Source organism: Dipteris shenzhenensis, chromosome 21 (genome assembly GCF_047967505.1).
Source record: "Dipteris shenzhenensis isolate YYH24624 ecotype China chromosome 21, Dip_SZ_1.0, whole genome shotgun sequence".
Classification (NCBI taxonomy): Eukaryota; Viridiplantae; Streptophyta; class Polypodiopsida; order Gleicheniales; family Dipteridaceae; genus Dipteris; species Dipteris shenzhenensis.
In genome coordinates, this window is record NC_141616.1 from 52,395,727 (window position 1) to 52,415,943 (window position 20,217).

The 20,217-nt window shown below is 43.5% G+C and overlaps 1 protein-coding gene across 1 annotated transcript in view; it reads left to right on the forward strand.

The window, feature by feature from the left end:
* The window catches only part of LOC147889048 (RNA helicase family protein), a 154,621-nt gene extending 142,438 nt beyond the window's left edge, over positions 1-12,183 (forward strand). The window contains exons 15-17 of the mRNA XM_087392839.1: positions 2,600-2,736; positions 11,559-11,737; positions 11,859-12,183. Coding sequence (XP_087248965.1) covers positions 2,600-2,736; positions 11,559-11,737; positions 11,859-12,015 — 473 coding nt within the window. The 3' untranslated portion in view covers positions 12,016-12,183. The remainder of the gene's footprint in view (positions 1-2,599; positions 2,737-11,558; positions 11,738-11,858) is intronic.
* Positions 12,184-20,217: the final 8,034 nt, after the last annotated feature.

A 20,217-nucleotide genomic window follows, 5' to 3' on the forward strand; every position in this document is an offset into this window, starting at 1 on the left:
GATGAACATGTTTGAGTAGGGGGTTCGAGCTGTTTGAAGAACTAGTACAACGTGATGCCTTTTCCAATTGTGATGGTACATAGGTCAATACTCTGAAACTATGAGCTGTCGGGCTGCATGTACAGCAAAGTATATATTTGATGATTTTGTTACCAAGGGGTGGCACACCAAGGAAGTGCTTGAATGGTAATTTTTGGAGGGGGAAAGTCAGCAAGTGGTAATGGTATAGGAATAGGACATGCATATACATAAGATGATTGTGATTTCAAGAACTTGTTTCCCGATATTTACAGTTGGCCACATGTGGAATGGGTGATCTTGACAATAATGGTAATATCATTTGTCTTCCCCCTGGAAAGTTTGTTGACCATAAGCTTTCCGTCAAGAGCTACTACTTGAGTTTTTCCTTGAAAGGGGGTCCCAAAGTATTAGGCTTTATCCATGCTAGCGCTTATTTGGCAAAGACAAACTTTATTCATGTTAGCATCTTGCAAATACAACACGTGCATGATAAAACAAAATACATGGAATTATCAAAACTGCTCAATTATAAATGAAACAAATAAAATCAAGTGGAGGTTTATGTTGTTTTTTGATTGGCTATAAAGTAATGGTAAGGATTGAGAAGAGATTTCCCTGAAGCCTTCAAATTTTTCTCTCACGAATGGTGCACATGCCATGATTTGGCATCACTTTCTCCCTACTCGGCTCTTTCTAGCACTAGTGATATTTTTAACAAGCCTTAAATTATGAATTCTTACTAGTGTTTGTAGTTGGGGAGTTTAGATGCTTTGGGTCTCTAAGCACTTTAAGGTGAGCTGCGATTGATGAGCGATAGTGCACCTAGGAGAGAATGAACATGGTACACATCATTGCCTTCTTTTGGCCTAGCACCAAGGACGAGCTTTACATTGGATGAGTCAACTCTAAGGACAAATACCAAACATGGGGGGATCCCCTTGCCTAGAAAGACTTGTCTGCTCTTCCCGAACATAGCTCATATGGCATATTTCTTCAGGCCGCCACCACAAGATCAGCTTTAGTAATAGTCCTTTTTTTTTTTCCCTGTATATCTTTGCAGCAATCTCTCTTTGATTGTCGGCAAAGTTCAAACTCACTACATATATTCTGATGTATATCTTTCTTATACTGAGATTTTCTGTTGATGTATTGTACAGCTTTCCTTTTTTGGGAAGTTCTCTTGTAATATAACGCAATGAAATTTTCTCTAAAAAATGTGTGTGAAGGTTGTCGCGCGTGTGTGAGATAGAGAGAGATCTGCTCGTGATGTGTTTTTCCACATCCCGATTTGGGATAGTGATTCTGTAATATAAAGCAACAAAAATTTCACCCAAAAAAAAAGTGTGTGAGAGAGATAGAGAGGAGAGAGAGATCTATGGCGTCCTCTTGCTTCTTTGCAGGCCCGTTTAGGGTTCCGTGAAAGTCTGCCTTGGGTCCAGTATACCCGCCTTGGATCTCGTGAAAGTCTGCCTTGGGTCCAGTATACCCGCCTTGGATCCCGTGCCCTCCAGAGGACCCTGTAATTGTTGTACGGCCACCCGTACTGCTGTATGACCCCCGTTTTTGCAACTAGCCTGCTGCACGGCCGTCCATACATCATGTACGGCCTTCGGTACCCTCCCTCTGGTCGTACTTGCTGTCTGTACCTGCTTCATACCTATGAGATAATATATGGATTTTTCCCCACACTAATCTTCCCAACATTGTGGAGCAAATATATCCAATCCTTGCTTTGCACTTCGACATTTTCATGCTCTTCACAAATGGTTTGCTGCATGACAAAGCAATAATAAACTGACCTCTTATGACATATATTAAACTTTTTATTTTCATCTGTGCATCCTGTGGTTGTTGCAGTCATAGGTGGTTCTGTCTCCTTTTGATGTGTCCACTAGCATATAGTGGAATCATTTTTTTATACATTGTTGGCCTTTGTTCTTCACTAGACACAGTAACCCTTTGGCAATATGTGTCACTCCAATTTATTGTCAAGGCTAAAAGAGCCTAATCTATCTGAAAGCTATTTTTCTGAGGATAGTCAAAGAATTGGTCCATAGGAAACAATTATCTGAAGCAAAGGCACTGTATAAAAGGCTATTCTGTCTGCAAGTCCTGTATTTTGGCGAGGACAATTAACTCACCAAGTAATTTGATTATGTTTCAGTTTGAAAAGATTTCTTGTCATGTTCAATTGTTTCTCAAGCATGATAATCCTTGACATGTTTTTGGCATTGAATCTGCTTCCGGTGCTTTCTAAGCTTAAACAATAGTTTACTTGTCTCTGATGGTTGGAATCATTACATGCATAGGCTTCTTTAGCTTTTTTATCATCTGCGAAGAGATCTTTGCTGAGATTGGATATCGGAGTTGCTTTCAAAAGAAGTTTCTTTTTAGAAAAATTAGTGTGTTGCTGGTTTCCTTTGTATGACTTTTGCTTACATCCTTTTATTTTATTGTGATTGTTTTAGAATTTATTTCGAGATGGACTGCGCATAATGCCATTCTTTTCATTCCTGGTTTTCTAATTTCAAGTTTCTATTGAAGACGCTTTATTTATTTTGTGATTCGTCATTTTCAGGAGTTGCTCCACACAAACTAGAAGATATGACCTCTCTTAGAAAAGCTCTTTCCATAGGTTTTGCAAATCGCCTAGCCCAACGTATGCCACGCCACAATGGATATCGAACAATCGGACCAAAATCACAACTTGTTCAGGTATTTATGTTACTTTGGTTGGATTATTATCTGGAAATTTTCATCTGTGCATGTTTCTTTAATTTGGGACTTGGAAGGCGTTCCATATGCTCTTTCTCTTATAAATAAATTAAAATGTTAAAGAGCTCACATGATTCAAGATCCTTTTCACAAGCAGGGATTGATGATAGGTCATGCTTATTGGAAGGAGGGTTCTACCTTGTATAAGGATCATTCGTGAAGGGATAGGGTGATTAATACGGTGATCTGGATGCTTACTTATGAAGCAATGATAAATTTTTGTAAAGGTCCCTAGTGAATCCACCAGTGTCTTTCACTTTAAGTAGCTAAACTTTTAAAGCCAAATCTCTAGACTAGTACATTAGAAAGACACGAATAGGAAGCAATGGTTTAAAGAAAAATGGAGAGGGTTTTCCTCATTATTTGAGGCTTCAAATGCTCGTGTATCACATCTATAATTTAAGTAGGGGCACTTAAACTGCAAATATTGAATATGGTTTTGCATATTTGGCTTTTCAACTCATGCATGAACACAAATTGAAGGTAGAAAAGGTGCATTCTTGCCAATGTTCAACTGTACTCAGTAGTAAGGGCAAGGCATCACAGTAGCATCAGTACAAGAGTGGCACTTGTATTTTAATTGCTTTGAGATGGTGCTTCAGGATTGCATGAGATGGAAAGCTTACTAATGACAAAGTAGAGTTTCGTATCATAAAGAATCAAAAGAAACATCCTGGATATTATGCCATTTGAGATGCACAAGTCTTCGAGGAAAGGGTATTGATGAAGGATCTCCTACCTACAAATGCGTGGATTGTTTGGAGAAGAATTTGACAACATTAGATATCTTGAGGACAAGCACATTGTTTGATCTAGGCAACATCTCTGGAAGGAGATAATTTTGGGGGAGCTTTAGAGTTCAGGATGTTCGATCGATTCAGAGGAGGAAGTGCAGGGGGGGCCGTCGTGGGTATCTCTGGCTGCTTCTAGTCCTCTTGGGGAAATCCTTTGTTAGGTCCTCAAATTACCTACAAATGTGTCGTTGGTTCCTAAAACCTTAATTGTCTTGAGAGTTGTGGTTATCAAGAGCATCAGGACTTGCTGTCTAAGGTCAAGGTAAGGGCTCAAACTCTAGGTATGCCATTTCCCCCCAAAGTGACTGCTAACGCTGCTGAGGCTGATGGTAGCTGAGGGATCTCTAGGACCTGTCCAAAAGTCCCTCCAATGGTGTGTAGAAGGTTGAAGTATACAAGGAACTGAGAAAGAAAGAAAGAAAGTCTCTATTAGTCTGCGGGAGATCAACAGGTCTATGGGACAGCAAAAAGACCCATCTAGTACATCTGCTTAGCGAGGGCACATGGCATCTCCCAGGGAGTCCAAAAAAAGCAGCTCCAGTTATTAGAGTGCCTACATAGTAGACTAAGAAAAAACATAATCAGCCGACGAAACAAGTGTAGACTTTTTTAGATCTCGATCTGGCCTCCTCAATGATGGTCCGTAGAGTGAAAATGTGACCTAGAGTACAGTGCTGTCTCTTGAACCTGGCCTGCCCTAAAGCTTGCTGCCCATGTATCTCCGTGAAGTTCCTGATCTCTCTCTATAACAGTGAACCATAGATCTTGGCCAATGTGTGGCCAATCATGAGCGTGCGGTAATTCTGGATATCCATGAGATCTCCTGACTTGTGTATGGGGATGATAGTGGTAGTGCTCCAAGTGGGGAGAAACCCATGACAAACAGCCTGGTTGAACATTTGCGCAAGGACTAGAGCCAAAACCTCCATCCCATGTGCAAAGTGCTCAGTCTGTAATCCCTCATGATCTTGTGCTCGCCGGTTGTGAAGCCGACGTAGTGCCACTTGCACATTATAGGTGGTGAATGGCCTACAAGTGGTGGGTCTGGGATGGAAGACATATGAGATGGGATTTGAGCCGGGGCATCATACAATGATGTCGCATATGTGTGCCATATACCTGGATCTGTGATGGGAATTGGTGGCTTCCCCTCAAATATAAATCCCCATGCAGTGGTAGGCGGAAGGAGTGAATCACCTCAGCCATCCTATGCGAAAGAAAAACCCATTTCTTGTGCCGTGTTAGATGCCTCAAGATTTAGCTGTGCCTCCAATCTCATCAGGTGCCCCAAAGCTTGCTCCTGCTTGAGGTGGGATCGGTGGGATCTTATCTCTCAGCACTCATAATCAAACCATGGGTTTTGTGGCATCTTGCTGGTGGGGGGCGTGATGTAGAGTGGGTTGTGGGGAATGATATGATGGCCGCATCTTGGACCAATGAAACAAGTGTCTCTAAAGAGTGAGTGACGTCTGCATCATCTCCAAGGGGAGTCACCAGCCCCTGAGGCAGGTGGCTCATGTATACTGCATGAAAAGTATGATCAAAGTGTGCTTAGACCTGTGGGGGGCAGGGGGGTCATGTCCCTATATCAGGTAGTGTGGTGGAGATAGTGAAGGACCAATATAAGGGGCCAAGTGGGTGGGGGTGAACTATGAAGTCATGTATCTGTGCCACAAAAGTTGGGGAGTCCAATTGTCCACTGTGCTACTGCCCCCTCCATGTGGGAAGCAGGTGAACCCTCTAGATAACGGCCATCTGTGGAGGCCATTTAATATAATCAGGTCGTGTATAGCTCCCATCTCGAGCAAGTGTCTCCCATACTCTGTCATACGTGGTGCATCATCTGAGAGTCTCGCTATCCAGAGATCTGTTGGGTCCATTTCTGGTACTCTGAGAGGATCCATCTCAAAGTCTAACAAGCCCACTTGTCTATCTCCTATGTGTGCATTGAAGTCACCCAAGAGAAGGACCTCACCTTGCCTGGAGAACTCCATGATGTCGCCATATCGTCTCATATGGGCTGTGACCCTTTGCGTGACATCATGCACACAAAATGATGTATTTGGGGGGAATAGCACACCGCCATAAGAATCGGTTAGGCATTAGGTGGCTGGACCTAGACCCACATGTGCCGTGCATGCTCCTCCTTGCGCATAATGGATATGAATGGTCTCAAGTGTGATCTGAAGAGGACAGCCACGCCTCTAGAACCTCGTGTCCCCATCTCCTTTTTGTAGGCTGACTCCCAAGTATACCCTGTCACAGTGGGCAGCCCTCTCTCTGGGCTCTCATGTGTCTCGGTATAGAAAATAATGTCTCTATCTGTGTATGTCGCTGAGAATCCTCCTACAATTCGAGACAACCATATTCAATCTGCCCTGTGTCACTGTCTCATCTCTCCCTCCTCTTTCTGCCCTCTTCCGGATGATTACCTACCATCTCAATATACAGCCCATTTTCCTTCTTGTCTTGCAGCCAACACAAGGGCCATCCCTTCTCTTCTGTGCTTTTGTTGTAAGAGTGTGAGATCATCATCTAAGTATGTTCTAGTTCCCTTCAAGGCTGCCCTCATGCTCATGAGTGGTAGACCGGTTTGCTAGTGTCCGGAATCTCACTATCATAGGTCTTGTTAGTGCATCATCCTTTCCCACCCTCCAAGCTGCCTCGAAGGTAAAATTGACCCGGATCTTAGCGATCAAGCCTTCAGCATCTGCCATTTGCAGTGTCCTCAACTGCGAGGCCTCTAACGAGGACATTGAGTGCTTTATTGTTTCTTCTCTTCTATTCTTCCAAGGCATCAGAAATAAATTCTCTTTGTTGGGGCTGCTTTACCCTTACTGTCCGCTTCTTTCCACTCCTTCATTTCAATAGGGCAGCCATCTCTTCCTTGAGCTTTTCATTCTCTGTCTTGAGGATATTCAGCTCCTCATTAAGGGGTGGTTGGATCTCCCCTTCTTCAAGTGGATTGCGGGCTTTCAACATTTCATTTTCTTCCTTGAGCTTGGCTGAGATGAAATATGCACGAACACATGGAGCTGTGGCGTGAGTGTGAGACTCGAAGGGAGGAATATAAAAGGAGCCTCTGAAGAGGGAATAAATAACTGAACATCTGTCTGCCCAAAGGGCTGAATACAATGAAAGAACAAGAACTGTATGAAGGGATTAGCATCAACCATGTGGGCCATCTCCTCTCGCATCTTACCAGGTTGGATTCCCATTTGTATGTGCATTTCAGACTTCCATTTGTCCATTTCCTGTTCCAAAGAGGCATGCATATCCTGCATGATTGCATCCAAGTACATCTCTTTACTGCCCTTTGTAAGTTTTCAATGTCCACATCCTGCATTTTGGAAACTTCTTTCATGGTATTTATGCATGATTTAATATGCTGGTCGTTTATCTTCTGAGTTCTAGCCCAGATGGCAGTGTACTTGCTCTCTTTTCTCCTCTCGTCTCTCTGTCAGGTGAGCTGTCCATGCTGGACATACGGTTCTGTATTTTCCCCTTTTTTGAAAAGAGTGCTAAAAGTTTATAGCTGATAGTCCCATCCTTTTTTGTCTCTGAAATGCTCAGTTTACCTTTGGGCTCCTTTCTTGAACTTTGCAGGAGCTTCATGAATTCGTGGCAGGCTGGAGGTGTCTGAAGCTGCCCTACAAGGGCTTGAATGTCAGGCAGGGGGTTGAATACCAGGCGAGGGGGTCTGAGTGCCAAGAGGGGTGGCTGAATGCCAAGTGGGCGAGCTAGATGTCAGGTGGGGGCTGAGGGAGCCCTCGATTACTGCGTACTGAACTGGAGAAGCCCGTGACAGGACAGAAGGGCCTGGTAGCTGAGGCCCGCGGGGGGGGGGGGGGGGGCGCTGCTGGAAGAGCCCCTCGACCCCGTCAGTCGCTGCTGTGCTATGGCGTGAGGGGGTTGGAAGAGCCTTGAGGCTCTGTTAGAGCTGCGGCTCTATTGGAGACAACAAGGAGGGCCGGAAGAAAGAAAGATGTATTAACGTCTGCGAAAGGCCTCGCAGGCCTATGGGACAAGGTACGAAGTACACCAAAAGGATGATCTCATACAAGCCACAATGGGCTGGAGCAAAGGGTGCACTAAGGCCCTTGCTGAGTACTAAGGCTGCTAAACTACTAAACTAAAAAACTGATAAGCTGATAAGCTGATAGACTGATAGCTCTACAAAGCTCAATAGCTCGAGCAAAATTAGAAATAACCGGGAGACTAGCATCTCTCTGAGAACTGTAGCATGCTGAGATCTGAGACTCAGGCTCAGAAGCCAAAGCCCTACACCGTGGTGGCTCATCTGTGAGCGGAAAAAATGTCTCGGATCTGCGTCTGTTGGGCTGTGTCATGCTATGGTGATCTCTGAACCTGCTGGGCTATGCTCAGAGTAACCTCTCGCCTCGGGCGGTCTCTCGTGAGGAAAGTTGTCATAGGACGGACCTCAATAGAGTGTGCTCCAGTCACTCTCCATGCTACAGGTGGTCTTCTCTGCATCAGTAATCCAGGCTGCCCACATGTCAGCTATCTCCTCCACTTCCATCCCGATGTGTCGTGGAGCTGACTCAAATGCTTAGAAGTCTGTGACGTGACGCTGTGTTTTGTCAGCTTCTTTGTCTTGTGGCCTAATCGCTTCCTGTTGCTCTCTAATCTATCGTAATAGGGTCTCCTTGCGTCGGCGCATCTCAAGTAGATATAGCCCAATGCAGACCTGGTCCTGGAAGTGGATCAATCGTGAGAGTGGACCGAAGCCGCTCCCCTCCTAGTAGAGGCAATGGTATCGTCCCCTGATCTCATAATAGGCTAGGCAGACACATAGGAAATGCTACTTTGTCTTAGTCACTCCTAGTGTGCAAAGCATACATATCCGCTGCTCATGAAGGACATGTCCGGTGGTGTCTGCATCTGGACATCATAGAGGGCGAGACATTTGGGTCAGTGATGGGGATAAGTGACTCCCCTCCGTTAGGAAACTACATCCAGTGTGTGTGTGTGTGTGTGTGTGTGTGTGTGTGTGTGTGTGTGAGACCCTCATGTAAATTTTGCTGATAATATAATCATGGATTTACCAAAAAAAAAAAAAAAAAAAAAAGTGTGTGTGTGTGTGTGAGAGAGAGAGAGAGAGAGAGAGAGAGAGAGATGATATGATATGATTGTATTAAAGTCCTCTTGAGATCTTTTAGGATTTATGGGATTGGTGATCACTATTACTGGCAATAAATAGTGGTTGTTTACATCTTGTTAACATCCACAGAGTACAGCTGCCAAATGCAGGGTAATCAATGAGTAAAGGTGACCAAGCCGAATGATCTATGTCAATAGGATAAGCTCAAGGGAGTTTGATACCTAAATACACCAAGGTCAATGATTACAAGCAATGTACACACGGAAGGAGTATAGCTCAAATTCAGGGAGTTTGATCCCCAAATGCCCAAAGTCCACTCCAAAGTCCAAGGATTCAAGGATCCCAGGCACAGGTTGTATATTCCAGCTACCACCGCCCGGAACAAGGAGATGCACACTTCTAGGCCACGAGGAGTGGATGCGCCTTACACTTTTCAGCTCCATATCCACAGGAAATAGCGACGCCAACGAAAATAGCCACGAAAGGAGTACAGCTCAAACTCAGGGAGTTTGTTCCCCAAATATCATCCCGAGACAGGGTTACTGTTGAGTGTCTCGTGGAAGCTGAGCCTCGCCACTCCAGGTTTGAGTCTCATGTATCATGCATGACCACAAATAGGTGAAGGTGTGAGGGCGCTGAGGGAGTTTGAGCCCCAAATCACGCGAGCCTAGGAGTGCGAGGCTAACACAAGCGCTATTTGGGAACCGGTTAGGACCACCTCCTAATGGTTGTCCCAAGCACTTTAATATGGTTAACACAAGCGCTATTTCCGGCTAGTAGGGAGAGTCGGTAAGAATAGCAGTATGTCTTGGCGTCCTACAAGCCCAAGTTCCCATGGTTGTAAAGTGAGGGAGAGTGCTAAAAAGGAAAAAGGTTGGCCCTCCCTTCAAAAGGTGACATGTATAAAAGACCAAATGGTTGACTTTGGTCTTCATTGTTGTTTGCACAAGTTTGAATACAAGCTCCCTCTTCTCTTCCAAGAGAGTGTTTTGGGTGTTCTCTTGTTTCCATTGTAGTGCATTTGTGGTTGTCACTGTATCCCCCTTCACTCCCTTCTCCTTCTTCCCTTCCTCCTCCCTCACCCCTCCCCTCTTCCTCTCCCCTCTTCCTCACGTGAAACCACATTGCAACAATCCGGAGGCCGCATCAGTGACACTTGCGGACCGCTCGTGCTATGCATTGCTCCCACAAGGAGTAGCTAGGAGTGGAGGCTCCCTCGGCATATCTTCAACTACCCCACGACACATGAGTCACCGCTGAGACCCACTACACATCCAGTGAATTAAAATACCATGGACTTGCTATGTAGGTAGTACTTGTTGAGCTAGTTTGTGTGCTAGCCTGAGTACCTTGTTGTGGCATTCCAAAACTTCTTTTAGATTACTTACTAGCTTTGTAGCTGGTTGCTCCAATAGGTTTTTCAGGTTGCCTCTGTTGTCATCATATCTTTCTTTTCTGTGTGCATGGGCCCAACATCTTAGGAGTACATGCTGCTCATTTTCCACCTCCCCCTTGGGGCAGATTTTGCATACTCTTTCTTCTCTTGGGACTCTGGGTCTTGCCCACCTTCCCTTCTCCCCTCTAGATCATGTGAGCTGGTTCTCATCTTGCATATACATGCCTTTTAAACATGAGAGAGAGAGAGAGAGAGAGAGAGAGAGAGAGAGAGTGGGGTGTGAGTTCGTGTGCGTGTGCGTGTGTGTTTGAGGGGGTGGTGGTCTAGGTGGAGCATAGGGGTCTGGTGTAGGGCATAGTGGAGCAGCAGTGAGGGGGAAGGGCTGAGACGGGCGCGGAAGGCAGGATGGAAAGCTTGAGAGGGGTGGCGGATGGGATAGCTGTAGAGGCTGGTGGGATAGGTGGGAGAGGGAGCAGCTTAGCAGGGTTCGGTGAGCTGGAGGGGCATCAGCCATTATATCCTTTGTGGGCTACTTTGATCTTTCATGTTCAAGTTTGTCTAACCATGGAATGCTTAACTTATTTATTTGTAACTCTGGCGACTTTAACCTTATGTTGGAGAGTGGCGCTTTTATGGCAGGTCAGCTTTATTTCTACATTCCTTTCACATAGGAGAACAATTTATTATCTCTTTGGAAACAAGGGGCAACTAACAGTGAAGACATCAAACCAGCCTGCAAATAGGGGTGCAAATTCCTAGGACTGCAACTTGGAAGCACCACAGAGAGTGCTGCAACACAGAACTATGGCATCCTATAGGCAGCAATAAGACATCAAGAAAGATCACAAATGATAGTGCAACGCCCTAATGAGAAAGTGTGACAAGAGAGCAAGACTAGCTGAACAACAAGCTAGCTGGATGAGCAGTCATCTGCAAAAGAAAATGATTTGGTTTTGAATTAGAATATACGTTAGGGTTTTTAACCCATTAAACTGAGAATTAATCCCCTGTACCCCATGCTCCATGCTCCCCCTAGGACACTGTAGAAGAGCTTGCTTGTCTTATTTCAGCTCTCAAGCATATTACACAGCTATGCAGAATTGGCACCATCACCTATGTATTAACATTAAGATGATTGTCTGTGCATTGAGATTCCCTTGCAGCTAATGGATCATGCCACATATATATGTGATTAAGAGCTTCAGAAGGTGGTATATACTCAAATCAAGGATGTAGCATGTATCAAGTTTCATGAAGATTTAATTCTGATGGTCGATTTTCCATTCAATAATTCTGATGGTCTCAAAAATATGAACCACCAGTTTTGCATCTCAAAACTATGAGACATACTCTGAACTCATTAGTGCCATTACATAACCATTCTTTCTTGTTCCAGGCATAGTTGAATGAATTATTTTTACCTATTTGACCACTCAATGTTACAATGCAGATCCATCCATCAGCATGCTCAATGGAAGCTGACGATGATGGACTTCTTCCAGAATGGATTATTTACAATGAATTGATTAACACCGGACGTTCATACATCAGACATGTGTGTGCTGTTGAGGGATTGTGGTGTAAACCTGCTTTGATCAAGCTAACCAATCTCTACCTGGATAGACTAAGGTATTTCAGATTTCCGTCTTGGAAACATGATGCGTATCCTTGATGCAATTGCATATTCTGGTCTCAATTTATCGCATTATTGGTAAGGTTGACTTCAGCCTAACTTGAATCGAATCAACAGTGGATGCACTTCCAAGAGCGTTTGCTCAGCTGAAGCAGAAAACAGCAGCCAAATCAAAGATTCACATCATTCTGAAATCAAGTCTCAAGATGCCAAGGATGATTCTATTGCAGCGGCCCGCAATCGATTTCTTGCTAGAAAGCAATCAAAGACATAATAACAACTTTTTAATCATGTCAGACGGCATTGAAATATATATTCTTCTATAAGATATTGAATTTTGTGGCTCTTTGTGAAACAGAGAACTTTCCTCCTCAAAATATGCATTAACTTCTAGTAAAACAATGAAGTGCCATTTTAGACATTTGTTCATTCATGGTTTCATACTTATATCTTTTCAATCCAAGCATGCAATTTTTATCTGTTTGCTATCTGATGTGTTTTTGGTCCAACTTTGCAAGGGACTCTCTAAGCTTTTAGAGCCTTGACTCACACTTTCCACACTTGAACACTGAGTAAATCATAGGTTTCATACCGGGGCTTTTGAGGTGTGGATCATGCTCATTTGAAAACAGTTACAGCAATTATTTGGACGCTTCTATACATGCTCTGCATAGCTCTTGCATAGTATATGAGAATGACAACAAATTGTGGAAGATATCTCGTGTGTGTGTGTGTGTGTGTGTGTGAGAGAGAGAGAGAGAGAGAGAGAGAGAGAGAGATTGAGACAGAGATTTCCTCAGGCTTCTTTTGACAAGCTTTTTTGGCTGTTTGGGATCTATCCTGGACGGCCGGATTTTGAGTTGTTCTTTACCTGGGTTCACTACTTGGCACTCTAGACTCTTTGGAAAGATAGAAACCACAGCGTCTTTGGTGATCTAGTTTTCTCTACTTTTGTCTTCTTCTGTTGTTCATTGCAGCAATCACTTTTCGATTGTCTGCAAACACGCTACATAGATCATGATGTATATTTGTCTTACATGGAGATTTTCTCTTGATGTAATCTTTCAGCTTTACCAATTTTCTGGGATGGCTGTCTCATAATATAAAGCATTCACAGTTTTCACTAAAAAAATTGTGTGTGTGTGTGTGTGTGTGTGTGTGTGAGAGAGAGAGAGAGAGAGAGAGAGAGAGAGATGTATTAACATCCGCGGGGGCCTATGGGACAAAGTGCACAAAAGGAATACTCGTACAAGCCTAAATGGGCTGCAGCAAGTGCGCACTAGGGCCCTTGCTGAGTACTAATCTATGCTGGTCTATTGAGCTCAAGAGCTCTAGCATAATCAGTGATCACAATCAAATACAAACTGAATCAATCTGAGAGTTGGGACTCAAAAACCAAAGCTCGGTACAGTGGTGGTGGCTCTCTAGTGAGTTGTGAAGATATCTTGGATCTGCGTGTGTCGAGCTATCTCACGTTGTGGCAGGGGACGCAAGCTCAATCTCTGAACCCGCAGAGCTATGTCCAGAGTGACCCCTCATCTCTATTTGTCTCCCTTGAGGAAATTTGTGATAAGTCAGACATCAATAGAATGTACTCTGGGCACTCTCTGTCTTGTGCGTGGTCTATGCGTCCCTCTTTCGAGAGCACCGTGTCGGCTCTATCTACTAATCCAAGCTGCCCTCACATCAGCTACCTGTTGCTCCTCTACTCTGCTATGTCCAAGAGCTGACTCAAATGTATAGAAGTCTATGATGCCTCGCTGTGCCCAGTTGGCCTCTATATCTTGTGGTCTAGTTGCCTCTTGCTGCTCTCTGATCTGTCGTAGTAGTGTCTCCATGTGTTGGCACATCTCCATGAGATAGAGCCCAATGTAGACTTGGTTGTGGAAGTGGATTAGTCATGAGAGTAAGCTGAAGCCGCTGCCCTCTAGGTAGAGACTGTGGCAGCACTCTTGGATCTCATAGTAGGTTGGGCAAGCACAAAGAAAATGCTCCTCTATCTCAACCACCCCCAATGTGCATAATATGCAGATCCATTGCACTTTGGGATTGTAGCTCTCCTTGCCTCAACCTTAGCTGATGGGACAAAATTTGCATGTGCACCAATGTCGATCCTCGGTGCATGTTAGACTCCTCTGTCCTCGAGATAGTGGGATTTGATGAAGAATTTCTCCTTTGATACTCTTAGGAAGTGTTCGTGATAGAACTGGATCTTGGTGGGAAGCTCTTAACCCAATCCGGGATGTATGGAGTTGGAGGAGATCTAACCGTATGATATGGTTGATCTCATCTCATGGGATCGACTCAGGTGGAGCATCCATATACTACTAAAAGGGGAGAATCTGTCCATCTGGATACCGGTCTGGCAAGCCATGTGAATATACATGCATACCATGTGTTTGCCCCTCTTTGCTAGTCCTCTGGAGGACTCTAGGGTCAGCCTCGATAGTCTCCAGTGAGGTAAGTCCCAAACTCTGTGGGGATGAATGTTACTGACTAAAAGATGGCATCAATTTGGAGTGGGGTCATGGTGGCGAACTCTGCATGTACTATCTCATGTGGGACTGAGGGCTTACTCCGAATCATCCTAGACCCAATAGTCACTTGTAGCTGCTCAACTCTCCTCCAATCTGTCCTTGGGAGATCACCTCTCCCAGAAGGGTGTTGTAACATGGTAGTGGGTTGCACTAAAGTATTGAAGAGCTAGCCCTTTGTTAGTGGATCCTAAAAATGTGCCTGGAAACATTGTCTCTCTAGTCCAACCAAAGCACTCTGCCCCCGCGAGAGAGAAAGAAAGAAGTTTATTAAAGTCTACTAAAGACAAATAGGTCTGTCAGATTGATAGAAAACTTGATACAACGAGCAAAGGGTGGAGCTCCTAAGCGAGCATCCTAACCCATGCTAGAGAAAAAAACTTTGTAGACATGGTCCATGCTATCATCATGCATGTCACCATAAGCTTAGTCATCTCTTGCATGCTCATCTCTCACAATAGATGAAATCTGATCCAATTCAATACAATACAGTGCAGCGCACACATGAAACATCAAGGTGCACCCAATGACGGACTAGGTAGTGTAGGCAAAAAGCCCGTAATAGATCTCTGTCTGTTGTTTGGGGGAGCAGTTTGTTGTGCCCTCTTGGCGGCTACTCTACGTCTGATGAGCGTCGCAGTAACCCCTGTCAGATGCACTCCAGGTTTGAAGATAGATGAGATGTCAGCTAGTGTGATATTTGCATCTGTCCTTTGTGTCACGTCTTGGTCTCGGGGTCTTTGCCTCTCCTGCTATCTATGATCGGTGGGACAACATGTTCTGGCAGGAAGAACTCTGTGATCATACTTTGGGAGGGACCAGACAAGTCCTCCCACCCCTGTCTCTGTGAATTGATGAGACGCTCTCTACGTCGGATCGCCTCGTGAATGAGGCGGCAAAGCACCTTTGATCTGGGTAGGAGAGGAGTCTGGAGAGGCCCTCGAATCCGTCTCTGAAAAGGCAGTGGTATCGTCTATGGATCTCGTAGTAGACTAGGCAACGTGGGTAGGAGAGGAGTCTGAGAGGCCCTCGAATCCGTCTCTTAAAAGGTAGTGGTATTGTCTATGGATCTCGTAGTAGACTGGGCAACGAAAGGCAAAGTGCTGCTCCGACTCAATCTCATGTCGCTTGCATAATGTGCAGATACGGCTCTCTTCAGGGATTCCCTCCACTCGTCCACTCTCGATACAAAGTCGGTGCAATGAGACAGAATTGTCCAATGAGTGAGTGTGGTAGATGGATCTGAGTGTACCGGGCGGGATCCTGTTTGAAGATGCGTAGGCAGTGGTTTTCATAGAAATTGAGCTTCACAGGAAGCTCTGTCTGTGCCAACCAGGTCCTGAATGCATGTAACTGTAAAAGATCATTTCGGATGATCGGATTGAACTCATTGCCCTGAAAGAGGACAAATGGAGCGTCAATGATGTATTGAAAGGGTGGCAGGCTGTCTATATGGAAAGCTAGTCTCTCAAACCATCTACTTGTGTGTGCATACTAGCATCTTTGGTCACCCTATTATTATATTATATTATATTATATATATATATATATATATATATATATTATATATTACATATACCTCTCTCTCTCTCTGGCAGTTTTGAGTCTCATCACACAGAGCGACTACCCAGGGAGAGGCGCATATGCACATTATGTGACATGCAAGAGGTTGAGACAGAGGAGCACTTCATCTTCAAGTGTCCTGTTTACTATGAGATCGGAGGTGTTTCTACTACCTCTTTGGCTCGATTCCTCTCCTACCTAGACCAACGATGTTTGACAGGCTTCATTCATGAGGTACTTAGACACCACGGGAGGATACTTCGAGCACGGAGACAGGAGCAGACTTTTTCCTTGGCTGATCCCTCTCAGAGCTCTATCACGGAGTTTTTTCAGCCAGATCACATGGACCCCCATGAGATGAGGCCTAGACATGTCCGTGACCCAGAGTTAGTGACATGATAGCTTAGATAGAGGGTTGATACATAGATTACACTTGGGGATATCCCCTCCTTGTTTAGAGTCGGAGCCCAACCGATAGGGGTCACCGTAGCCTTGGTTAAGCATAGAGCTATGACCAGGAGACGTGCCAAGACCGCACCTATAAGTGGCCGACATCACTCTATCGTCGATTTCATGCCTCCATTGCCTCATCCATCCTGATGTCCTAATGATGATGATGATGATGAGATTGATATATGCTTGACCACCGACATGACTATGTTGTACTTAGGACTTAGTACTACGATTCTGCATTTTTTGCATTTTGCATTGGTGTGGATGCTCATTTAGTAGCTCCACCACCACAACTCATTTGTACCAGGTTTTTCACAGTCTCATAGACCCATCGGTCTTCCGAAGAATTTAATAAACTCTCTGTCTCTGTCTCTGTCTCTCTCTGTCTCTCTCTTTCTCTATGCTAATGCCATGGAAGATGCCAACGTCAACCAAGATAGCCTGCATCACCCTACAGTATAGGAGCCATAATCTCACACACAGTATAGATAAGTGAGTCTAGAATATCACATCTAACTACAATGGAGATTCCATCGAACTCAACCTAAATGATCTGATGAGGAATAGTTGGATCATCCGTGATAACCTGTGATCTCTCCACTCGATTCCACTTTGTGTCTGGCCCACAACAAGTGCTGCCATACATGCCCGCACGTCAGACCAAGGAGTCGAAAAGGAGAACCTTGGTTCGTGGATCTTGAAAATGTAAGTAAAGCTCTATCTCTCCAGTAGGGCAAGGGAGGCATATCCTCTACTCAGGTGGGCATGCATAACCAGTCTCATCATGAAGATAGGTCCATAGAATAGGACCCCCAAGCAAGTGTATGATGAGACAATCACAACTGGGTGAAGATCATAACCTTGGTTTTGACCAGACCTTCAGGTCATGGGACTTACACAAAGCTAGTAGTGCATCTAGGTGTCTCTTGAGCCCCTTAGCGAGAATGAAGATAAGAGTACCACATCATCAGTGTACAATTGTGAAGATAGGAGCAAGCCGTGACGATTTCGACCTTGGAGGGAGAGAAGGAGGTAAGGCCTTTTGATTTTTTAAAGGGTTTTTTGCTTTCTTCTTTTTACATTGCTTTTTTTATTGCTTTTGTTTCAAAACATTGCTTTTAGTCAAAATCAAAAACATTAAAACATTGTTTTTATAAAACATTTCATTCTTGATCTCACCATTCAATAAATTAATTTTTATGACCTTTTCCTACCTTTAAATTATGAGGCAAGCGGCTTTGCATGGGTAAAAGTTATGGTTGGCTTAGAAGTAAATTAAAGGAATAGGCTTTTGTCTAGTGAATTCTTGATTATCATAATAAGACATCTTGATATTACTGATTCTTTCACCTCTAACATAAACATACCTTGGACATAGTTTCCACGAGCTATAGAGGTCAGTAGATTAGTGTTTAGGACATTGTAGCAATGGCTCAGTCATGCTGCATTGCACCAACCTTGGACCTAGTGATCGCCACCTTGGACCCAATGATCGCCACCTCTTTTGATCAATAGATCATTCTTCGGCATGAGGATAACTATGCAACAGTGCGGTCCTACCCCAGTGTAGTAGACATCGTCGAGTTCAGCCATAGCACAACTTAGGGAAGTTCAACTTTTCAACATGCACTTATGGCTATCGTATACAGTCCATACTTGATGCACATTAGTGGTTGGGATCCAAGACTACAGTCCATACTTGATGCACATTAGTGGTTGGGATCCAAGACTACAGATCACTCCCTACGTCAGTGTTCGGCACCTCATATATCTCAAGGACATCATATGCTTTTTCAGTGACATTCCAGGATTCTAGACCTTTTATTATTTCCAAATTAATCAAGCTTCAAGGTAGTTCACTTTCCAGTTCTCTTTGCAAATGGATACATCTGGGTAGGTGTGCATAAAAAGGTCGAGAGTACTATATCTCTCATCATAGGTCTCTCAAGTCTATTTTTCAAGGTTGCCAGCATCCTTTCTCGCAATATTATGCCCAAGAATCTACTTGCAAATCCAATGGAGAGGTGTGTCAACTCACCTAGCACCATCACAACAAGATAAAAGTTACAACCATTCATCCATGTTGTGGAAGCTAGGCTTCAAGGCCGGCGCACAGTTGTTATCCATCTCACACCATCTAGATAAACAAGATTAAGACCTTGGAATACTTAATTAAAGGGAGGAGTATAGGGAGACAAAAAAATAAACAAGTGGTAATCGGTTTTACAAAGGACTCCCTTCTCAAGTAGTGATGGAAATTTGTGGACAGCCATATTGCAAGCTGCATATCTTCCGATACATAAGGAATCACACTCTGAGTTGAACTGAGAAGTTGTAGATCTTTGGACAAGCTATAATATTTCTTTTGAAAGCATATCAAATATCTGGAGCACAAGTTATACCCTCTGCAAAACATCTAAAAGTTGTTGTTACAACTAGTAATTTTTGCAATTAGCCCGTGTTGGATAGCCGGATAGGCTTGCACTATTTCAGCCATAACGTTTGATTAAAAAAGCAAAACAACAAGTAGATTAACAATGTAGAAAGCTAACTACTAGCTCTACATCTTTGTTGAAGAAGTTAGTCTCAAATTATAAATGCAAAACAGTTTGAAATCACAAATTACGGAGACTAAACTTTTAGGAATGACTGTCTCTTGAGACTGACATAGAGATCACAACTATGATTGACAATAATCCTTAGACTGCCAGGAATGGCCAATAAAATTTTACAATCTCACTACCACTTCTATTTGTGGTCCTACTTTTACTCCATTCCACTTGTCACATCCCAAGGTTATAGTCAAATGTAGTGTCTTTGGATTACACTATCCATCTACCCAAGATTCTAAATCAAGTTCAAAGGTATATCAAACACACTATTCAAAATTTTTGGACTTTGAAAAATGGACTAAAAAACAGTTCAAATTTTTTGAATATACTAGTAATGTTGTTTTTTGAACTAGATTTGACAACTCAAAACAAAAGATTTGGTGATTAAGTACTAAGAACATCAATGCATAACCAAATATTCTACAAAGGTGGTCTACATAAACATCTTCATAACTTCTTATGAATTGAGCTACTATCACCTAAGAATATCAATAGATGACCAATTCTCTTAAAAAGGTGGTGTAAATAAACACCTTTATGTATAAGTGGTGTGCACACACCTTTATGACCATTTCTTTTAGAAAGGTGGTGTACATAAACTCCTTAGAAAGTTAGTGTACATAAATCCTTTTATGTGTAAGTGGTGTACATATACACCTCACTTGGTATTAGAAAACACCCTTAACTATAAAAATACATTGACATAAAGTTTAAAATACACCATTAAGTATAAAATGGACCTCATAAACAATCTTTATACACAATAATGAGAGTAAAGAAATAAAAAAAGTAGTTAACTTTTTATTAGATATTCACTTTACATAGAAGCTCAAAACTTGCAAAGTTCAAAACTTGCGAAGTTCAAAACTTGTGATTACAAAGCCGTCAGCCATCATGTTCCTCAATACCAATGTCCTCAATGCCAGGCCCTTGACTAGCAGGGTCCTGACTAATAGGCTGCTCTAAGACAGTACCAATGTACCCTTGACTACCAAGGTCCTGACTAATAGGCTACTCTAAGAGTGGAGTCTCAATAGCAAGGTCCTCAGTAGTTTGCTCTTCAGTTCCAAGCACTTGATTAGTGGGCTGCTCTGGAGTATATAAGATCATGGTTGAAGAATCATCTATGCCTCTTGGTAACTCCTCTTGGTCATGCTTTGCCTCATCCATACCTTCTTTAAGTAAGGCTTCCTTGCTTGATTCACTTGCATGTCCACCCAAAATCAAGGGTGCCTTCCTCACTTCTAATTTCAAGGGAAGTGCTTCCACTTGTTTAGCCTTACCTTTTCCTACGATGTGCTATACTACTACTTC